This window comes from Mus caroli, unplaced genomic scaffold (genome assembly GCF_978045245.1).
Source record: "Mus caroli unplaced genomic scaffold, Mus_caroli_1 scaffold_8, whole genome shotgun sequence".
NCBI classification, from domain to species: domain Eukaryota; kingdom Metazoa; phylum Chordata; class Mammalia; order Rodentia; family Muridae; genus Mus; species Mus caroli.
Genome location: NW_028227263.1, coordinates 142901372 through 142910858, shown reverse-complemented (window position 1 = coordinate 142910858; position 9487 = coordinate 142901372). Strand labels below are relative to the sequence as shown.

The 9487-nt window shown below is 37.3% G+C and overlaps 1 protein-coding gene across 1 annotated transcript; it reads right to left on the bottom strand.

Moving 5' to 3' along the window:
* Positions 1-4975: 4975 nt before the first annotated feature.
* Positions 4976-6134, bottom strand: LOC147003760 (chromobox protein homolog 1). Its single transcript, XM_085842437.1, has one exon. The coding sequence runs from the start codon at positions 5881-5883 to the stop codon at positions 5326-5328; it is 558 nt and encodes a 185-aa protein (XP_085698563.1). The 5' UTR covers positions 5884-6134; the 3' UTR covers positions 4976-5325.
* Between the last annotated feature and the right edge of the window lie 3353 nt (positions 6135-9487).

Genomic DNA, 9487 nt, shown 5'->3' with positions numbered 1-9487 from the left:
TTTTTAATTGTCCACTTTTTTCATGGTTTCTCACCATATTCTGTGTCCGACTGTGTGAATTTTTAATTTTCAGGTTTTTCATGGTTGTTCGGCATATTCTGGTTTCTGCAGTGTGATTTTCTCATTTTCCACATTTTTCAAGTTTTTTCATATTTCTGGGTCCTACAGTGTGATTTTCTCTTTTTTCACCTTTTTCATGTTTTCTTGCCATATTTGGGGTCCTTCAGTGTGAGTTTTTACATTTCTAATTTTTCAGGGTTTCTCGACATATTATGGGTCCTACAGCGTGTATTTTTAATTTTCCACGTTTTTCAGTGTTTCTCAGCATATTCTGGGTCCTACAGTGTGATTTTCTCAATTTTGAAATTTTTCAAGTTTTTTCACATATCTTGGTCCTACAGTGTGATTATTCTCATTTTCCAACTTTTTCAGGTTTTCTAGCCATATTCTGGGTCCTACAGTGTGAATTTTGAATTTTCCTCGTTTTTCAGGTTTTCTTGCCATATTCTGGGTCCTTCACTGTGAATTTTTAATTTTCCACTTCTTTCAAGTTTTTTGTAATATTATGGGTCCTACAGTGTGATTTTCTCATTTTCCACCTTTTTCAGGTTTTCTCGCCATATTCGGGGTCCTTCAATGTGAGTTTTTAATTTTCTACTTTTTTCAGGGTTTCTCGCCATATTCTGGGTCCTACAGAGTGTATTTTTAATTTTCCACGTTTTTCAAGGTTTCTCAGCATATTCTGGCTCCTACAGTGTGATTTTCCCATTTCCTCGTTTTTCAGGTTTTCTTGCCATATTCCAGGTCCTTCAGTCTGAATTTTTAATTTTCCACGTTTTTCAGTATTTCTCGCCATATTCTGGGCACGTTTTTCAAGTTTTATTGCTATTCTGTGTCCTACAGTGTGATTATACTCATTTTCCACCTTTTTCAGGTTTTTTGCCATATTCCGGGTCCTTCAGTGTGAGTTTTTAATTTTCTACTTTTTACTGTGTTTCTTGCAATATTCTGGCTCCAAAAAGCATATTTTTATTTTTTCTCGTTTTTCAGGGTTTCTTGGCATATTCTGGGTCCTACAATGTGATTTTCTCATTTTCCACTTTTTTTAAGTTTTTTCGCATTTCTATGTCCTACAGGTTGATTTTCTCATTTTCCACATTTTTCAGGTTTTCTCGCCATATTCCGGGTCCTTCAGTGTGAGTTTTTAATTTTCTACTTCTTTCAGGGTTTATTGCCATATTTTGAATCCTACAGCGTGTATTTTTAATTTTCCACGTTTTCAGGGTTTCTGGCATATTCTGGCTCCTACTGTGCGATTTTCCAATTTTTGACTTTTTTCAAGTTTTTTTCCCCAATTCTCCGTCCTACAGTGTGATTTTCTCATTTTCCACCTTTTTCAGGTTTTCTCAGCATATTCTGGGTCCTGCAGTGTGAATTTTTAATTTTCCACGTTTTTCAAGGTTTTTTTCCATATTCTGGTCCTATAGTGTGAATTTTTATTTTTCAATATTTTTCAGTGTTTATCATCATATTCTGGGTCCTACAGTGTGAATTTCTCATTTTCCACCTTTTTCAGGGTTTCTTGCCATATTCTAGGTTTTTCAGTGGGAGTTTTTAATTTTCCATGTTTTTAAGTTTTTTTTTTCATCATATTCTCAGTCCCACAGTGTGATTTTTTCATTTTCAAACTTTTTCAGGTTTTCTCGGCATATTCTGGTTCCTACAGTGTGAATTTAATTTTCCACATTTTTCAGTGTTTCTCGCCATATTCTGGGTCCCACAGTGTAAATTTTTAATTTTCCACGTTTTTAAGGTTTTTTTTTTGGTAATATTCTTGGTCCGACAGTGTGAATATTTAATGTTTCACTTTTTTCAGCGTTTCTCGGCATATTCTGGGTCCTACAGTGTGATTTTCTCATTTTCCACATTTTTCAAGTTTTTTCGTAATTCTGGGTCCTACAGTGTGATTTTCTCATTTTCCACCTTTTTCAGCCTTTCTAGCCATTTTTCGGGTCCTTCAGTGTGAGTTTGTAATTTTCTAAGTTTTTCAGGGTTTCTCGCCGTATTCTGGGTCCTAAACGTTGTATTTTTAATTTTTCACGTTTTCAGGGTTTCTTGGCATATTCTGGGTCCTACAGTGTGATTTTCTCATTTTCGATATTTTCAAGTTTTTTCGTAATTCTGGGTCCTACAGTGTGATTTTCTCATTTTCCACCTTTTTCATGTTTTCTCACCATAATTGGGGTTCTTCAGTGTCAGTTTGTAATTTTCTACTTTTTTCAGGGTTTCTTGCCATATTTGGGGTCCTTCAGTGTGAGTTTTTAATTTTCTACTCTTTCAGGGTTTCTTGCCATGTTCTGGGTCCTACAGTGTGTATTTTTCATTTTCGACGATTTTCAGATTTTCTCACAATATTCTGGGTTCTTCAGTGTGAATTATTAATTTTTCAAGTTTTACAGGTTTTTTCTTCATATTCTGGGTCCTACACTGTGATTTTTCTCATTTCCACGTTTTTCAGGTTTTCTTGCCATATTCCAGGTCCTTCAGTGTTAATTTTTAATTTTCCACGTTTTCAGGGTTTCTCGGCATATTCTGTGTCCTGCAGTGTGATTTTCTCATTTTTATGGTTTTTCAAGTTTTTTGGCAATTCTGGGTCCTACAGTGTGATTATTCTCATTTTCCACCTTTATCATGTTTTCTCGACATATTTGGGGTCTTTCAGTGTGAATTTTTAATTTTCTACTTTTTTCAAGGTTTCTCGCCATATTCTGTGTCCTTCAGTATGAGTTTTTAATTTTCCTCGTTTTTCAGGTATTCTCGCCATATTCCGTGTCCTTCACTGTGAATTTTTTATTTTCCACATTATTCAGGTTTTTTCGTCATATTCTGGGTCTTACAATGTGATTTTCTCATTTTCCTCATTTTTCAGGTTTTTTCGCCATATTTGGGGTCCGTCAGTGTGAATTTTTAATTTTCTACTCTTTCATGGTTTCTCGCCGTATTCTGGGTCATTCAGTGTGAGTTTTTAATTTTCCTCGTTTTTCAGGTATTCTCACCATATTCTGGGTCCTTCAGTGTGAATTTTTATTTTTCCACGTTTTTCAGGTTTTTTCGTCATATTCTGGGTCCTACAGTGTGATTTTCTCATTTCCAATTTTTCAGGTTTTCTTGACATATTCCAGGTCCTTCTGTGTGAATTTTTAATTTTCCACATTTTTCAGGTTTTTTCGTCATATTCTGGGTCTTACAGTGTGACTTTCTCATTTTCCAAATTTTTCAGGTTTTCTCGACATATTTGGGGTCCTTCAGTGTGAGTTTTTAATTTTCTACTTTTTCAGGGCTTCTCTCCATATTCTTGGTCCTACAGCTTGTATTTTTAATTTTCCAGGTTTTCAGGGAATCTAGGCATATTCTGGGTCCTGCAGTGTGATTTTCTCATTTTTGAGGTTTTTCAAGTTTTTTCCCAATTCTGGGTCCCTCAATGTGATTATTCTCATTTTCCCCATTTTTCAGGTTTTCTCGCCATATTTGGGGTCCTTCAGTGTGAGTTTTTAAATTTCTACTCTTTCAGGGTTTCTCGCCATATTCTGGGTCCTTCAGTGTGAGTTTTTAATTTTCCTCGTTTTTCAGGTTTTTTCACCATATTCCGGATCCTTCAGTGTGAATTTTTAATTTTCCACCTTTTTCAGATTTTTTCTCATATTCTGGGTCCTACAGTGTGATTTTCTCATTTCCACTTTTTCAGGTTTTCTTGCCATATTCCATGTCCTTCAGTGTGAATTTTTAATTTTCCACGTTTTTTAGTATTTCTCGCCATATTCTGGGTAATGCAGTGTGAATATTTAATTTTCCACTTTTTTCATGGTTTCTCCCTTATTCTGTGTCTGACAGTGTCAATTTTTAATTTTCATGTTTTTCAATGTTTCTCGGCATATTCTGGGTCCTGCAGTGTGATTTTATTATTTTGGACGTTTTTCAAGTTTTTTCGTAATTCTGGGTCCTACAGTGTGATTTTCTCATTTTCCAACTTTTTCAGGTTTTCTGGCCATAATTGGGGTTCTTCAGTGTCAGTTTGTAATTTTCTACTTTTTTCAGGGTTTCTTGCCATATTTGGGGTCCTTCAGTGTGAGTTTTTAATTTTCTACTCTTTCAGGGTTTCTCGCCATAAACTGTGTCCTATAGTATGTATTTTTCATTTTCCACGTTTTTCAGGTTTTTTCTTCATATTCTGGGTCCTACACTGTGATTTTCTCATTTCCACGTTTTCAGGTTTTCTTGCCATATTCCAGGTCCTTCAGTGTGGATTTTTAATTTTCCACGTTTTTCAGTATTTCTCCCCATATTATGGGTAATACAGTGTGAATTTTAATTATCCACTTTTTTTCATGGTTTCTCGCCATATTCTGTGTCCAACAGTGTGAGTTTTTAATTTTCACGTTTTTCAGTGTTTCTTGAAATATTCTGGGTCCTGCAGTGTGATTTTCTCATTTTCCACCTTTTTCAGGTTTTCTCGCCATGTTTGGGCTCCTTCACTGTGAGATTTTAATTTTCTACTTTTTTATTAACTTTTTCTCGCCATATTCTGGGTCCGTTAGTGTGAATTTTTAATTTTCACGTTTTTCACATTTTCTCGGCATATTCTGGGTCCTGAAATGTGATTTTCTCATTTTGCACCTTTTTCAGGGTTTCTCGCCATATTTGGGGTCCTACAGTGTGAGTTTGTAATTTTGAACTTTTTTCAGGGTTTCTCGCCATACTCTGGGTCCTACAGCATGTATTTTTAATTTTCCACGTTTTCAGGGTTTCTGGGCAAAATCTGGGTCCTACAGTGTGATTATTCTCATTTTCCACCTTTTTCAGGTTTTCTCACCATATTCGGGGTCCTTCAGTGTGAATTTTTAATTTTCTACTTTTTTCAGGTTTTCTCGCCATATTCTGGGTCCTACAGCATGTTTTTTTTTTTTTTTTTTTTTTTTAGAAATCTATAATTTTATTAAGACAAAAACTGACAGTATGGTATGAACTTTACACTTAAACAGAAATTTTCACATACATCTTAACACATGCTGAAAAAGATTTTACAATGTAGTTCTATTTGTAGGTCTAGACAATACTAAAAATTGATGGATCTCATGATTCAAGACAGTATTTTGGACATCAGTTAATCTGAAGATTTTGTATTCTCAAGTGAACCACTACCCCAATATGAAAGTTAAACTCCTGAGACCAGGGCTTGTGAAGTCATTCAATCCTTGAATTGACTCAATGGAATTTGTGCTGTCAGTAACTGAACCTGCCACAAGCAGTTTCAGGGTTCAAAGAGGGCTAATTCTTGTCGTCTTTTTTGTCATCATCCTCTGAGGGGTAGGAATGCCACGTTAGCCTTTCCTCATAGAAGGATATGACAACCTGTGGGCACTTGACATTGGCTTCCTTGGCAGGGACCAGGTCAGCCTCATCAGAGTTTTTCCATTTCATCAGGAACATGAGCTCTCCACTGGAGTCAGTAGCTCCAATAATCCGCTCGGGCTCCAAACCCCGGGCAAAGCCTCGTGGCTTTTCTGACTCTTCTTTCTTCTTCTTTGGTTTGCTTTCCTCTCCTTTATCTTCAGAATCAGAATCAGCTTTGCGCTTGCCTCCCTCTGATTTATCTGTCTCGTGAGCTGTTTTCTGTGACTGTAGAAACTCAGCAATAAGGTCAGGGCAATCCAGATTCTCTTCTGGCTCCCAAGTGTTGTCCTCATCTGAGAAACCCTTCCACTTTAGAAGATATTCCACCTTGCCCTTGACAACTCGCCGATCAAGAACTTTTTCCACCACATATTCCTCTTCCTCTTCTTCTAGTACCTCCTCCACTTTCTTCTTGTTTTGCTTTTTCCCCATAGTACCCGCCAGCTTTCTGGTGTGAAGGGTGACACTGCTCGTAGCAGCGCCCGAGAGTCAGAGAGGAATCGGTGCCGCGCTACTCGCGAGTTGCGTCGGGCGGTCCGAGGGGAGTAGCGCGCCCAGAGGAGCAAAAAACCGTGTGGCCACAAGTCGACTGTCCCGCTGAAGCGGCGTACCACAGGCCCCGCTAACGGCCCTCCCCTCAGCCGAACAAAAGAGCCTCTCACTCTGCGCGGCCCGCCGCCTGCACTGCCAGCATGTTTTTTTTAATTTTACACGTTTTCAGGGTTTCTGGGCATAATCTGGGTCCTACAGTGTGATTATTCTCATTTTCCACCTTTTTCAGGTTTTCAAACCATATTCGGGGTCTTTCAGTGTGAATTTTTAATTTTCTACTTTTTTCAGGTTTTCTCGCCATATTCTGTGTCCTTCAGTGTGAGTTTTTTATCTTCCTCGTTTTTCAGGTTTTTCGCCATATTCCGGGTCCTTCCGTGTGATATTTTAATATTTTATCTTTTTCAGGTTTTTTCGTCATATTCTGGGTCGTACTGTGTGATTTTCTCATTTCCATGTTTTTTCAGAGTCTCTTGCCGTATTCCAGGTCCTTCAGTGTGAATTTTTTCCCACGGTTTTCAGTATTTCTCTCCATATCTGGGTAATGAAGTGTGAATTTTTAATTGTCCAGTCTTTTCATGGTTTCTCACCATATTCTGTGTCCAATAGTGTGAATTTTTAATTTTCAGGTTTTTCATGGTTGTTCGGCATATTCTGGTTTCTCCAGTGTGATTTTCTCATTTTCCACGTTTTTCAAGTTTTTCCGTATTTTGGGTCCTACAAGTGTGATTTTCTCATTTTCGATGTTTTTCATGTTTTTGTAATTCTGGGTAATACAGTGTGATTATTCTCATTTTCTACCTTTTTCATGTTTTCGCGCCATATTCGGGATCCTTCAGTGTGAGTTTTTAATTTTCTACTTTGTTGAGGGTTTCTTGCCATATTCTCAGTGCTACAGAGTGTATTTTTAATTTTCCACGTTTCTCAGGGTTTCTCCCCATATTCTGGGTCCTAAAATGTGATTTTCTCATTTACGACATTTTTCAAGTATTTTCGGAATTCTGGTTCCTACACTGTGATTATTCTCATTTTCCACATTTTTCAGGTTTTCTTGCCATATTTGAGGTCCTTAAGTGTGAGTTTTTAATTTTCTACTTTTATGAGGGTTTCTTGCCATATTCTGGGTACTACAGAGTGTATTATTAATTTTCCACCTTTCTCAGGGTTTCTTGCCATATTCTGGGTCCTACAGTGTCTGTCTGTCTCTCTGTGTGTCTGATCCCCTGGAACTGTAGATGGGCCACCATATAGTTGCTGGTAGTTGATCCCAGGTTCTCTGGAAGAGGAGACAATGCTGTTAATTGTTGAGCCCTTTCAGTGGCTCCACCTATCTTTAAATTTTTAGAAGTATATGTTAGGCTGTGTTTATGTACATCATATGCAGACCATAAGAGGGATTTAGATTCTCCAGGATCTGACACCCTCTTCTGGAGTGTCTGAAGACAACTACAGTGTACTTATATCTAATAAATAAATAAATAAATAAATAAATAAATAAATAAATAAATAAATAAACATTATTTTAAAAGGATAAGAAAGAAAGAAAGACCAGGCAGGCCTGCCCTCCTTATCTCTGTCTGTCTGTCTGTCTGATCCCCTGGAACTGGAGATGGGCCACCATAAAGTTGATGGTAGTTGATCCCATGTTCTCTGGAAGAAGAGACAATGCTGTTAATTGTTGAGCCCTTTCAGTGGCCCCACCCATCTTTAAATTTTTAGAAGTATATGTGAGGCTCTGTTTATGTACATCATATGCAGACCATAAGAGGGATTTAGATTCTCCAGAAGATGACACCCTCTTCTAGAGTGTCTGAACACAGCTACAGTGTACTTATATCTAATAAATACATAAATAAATAAATAAATAAATATTTTTTTTTAAAGTATAAGAAAGAAAGAATGACCAGGCAGGCCTCCATCCTTATCTCTGTCAGTCTGTCTGTCTGTCTCTCTGAACCCTTGGAACTAGAGATGGGCCACCATATAGTTTCTGTTAGTTGATCCCAGGTTCTCTGGAAGAGGAGACATTGCTGTTAATTGTTGAGCCCTTTCAGTGGCTCCACCTATCTTTAAATTTTTAGAAGTATATTTTAGGCTGTGTTTATGTACATCATATGCAGACCATAAGAGGGATTTAGATTCTCCAGAATTTGACACCCTCTTCTGGAGTGTCTGAAGACAACTACAGTGTACTTATATCTAATAAATACATAAATAAATAAATAAATAAATAAACATTATTTTAAAACGAAAAGAAATAAAGAAAGACCAGGCAGGCCTGCCATCCTTATCTCTGTCTGTCTGTCTGTCTGTCTGTCTGAACCCCTGGAACTGGAGATGGGCCACCATATAGTTGCTGGTAGTTGATCCCAGGTTCTCTGGAAGAAGAGACAATGCTGTTAATTGTGAGCCCTTTCAGTGGCCCCACCCATCTTAAATTTTTAGAAGTGTATGTGAATCTGTGTTTATGTCCATCATGTGCAGACCATAAAAGGGATTTATATTCTCCAGAATCTGACACCCTCTTCTAGAGTGTCTGAAGACAACTACAGTGTACTTATATCTAATAAATACATAAATAAATAAATAAACATTTTTTAAAAAGGATAAGAAAGAAAGAAAAACCAGGGAGGCCTGCGACCCTTGTCTGTCTGTCTCTTTGTCTGCCTGATCCCCTGGAACTGGAGATGGGCCACCATATAGTTGCTGGTAGTTGATCCCAGGTTCTCTGGAAGAGGAGACAATGCTGTTAATTTTTGAGCCCTTTCAGTGGCCCCCCACATCTTTAAATTTTTAGAAGTATATGTGAGGCTGTGTTTATGTACATCATATGCAGACCATAAGAGGGATTTAGATTCTCCAGAATCTGACACCCTCTTCTGGAGTGTCTGAAGACAGCTACAGTGTACTTTTATATAATAAATAAATAAATAAATAAATAAATAAATAAATAAATAAATAAATAAATAAACATTTTTTAAAAAGGATAAGAAAGAAAGTAAAAACAGGCAGGCCTGCAATACTTGTCTGTCTGTCTGTCTGTCTGTCTGATCCCCTGGAACTGGAGATGGGCCACCATATAGTTGCTGCTAGTTGATCCAGGTTCTCTGGTATAGGAGACAATGCTGTTAATTGTTGAGCCGTTTCAGTGGCCCCACACATCTTTAAATTTTTAGAAGTATATGTGAGGCTGTGTTTATGTACATCATATGCAGACCATAAGAGGGATTTAGATTCTCCAGAATATGACACCCTCTTCTGAAGTGCCTGAAGACAGCTACAGTGTACTTATATCTAATAAATACATATATAAATAAATAAACATTTTTAATTTGTATAAGAAAGAAAGAAAAACCAGGCAGGCCTGCAATCCTTGTATGTCTGTCTCTATGTATGTCTCTCTGATCCCCTGGAACTGGAATTGGGCCACAATATATTTGCTGGTAGTTGATCCCAGGTCCTCTGGAAGAGGAGACAATGCTGTTAA

Excerpts from the sequence above, each read along its gene's own strand:
- LOC147003760 (XM_085842437.1), bottom strand. The coding sequence starts at position 5,883 with ATGGGGAAAAAGCAAAACAAGAAGAAAGTGGAGGAGGTACTAGAAGAA.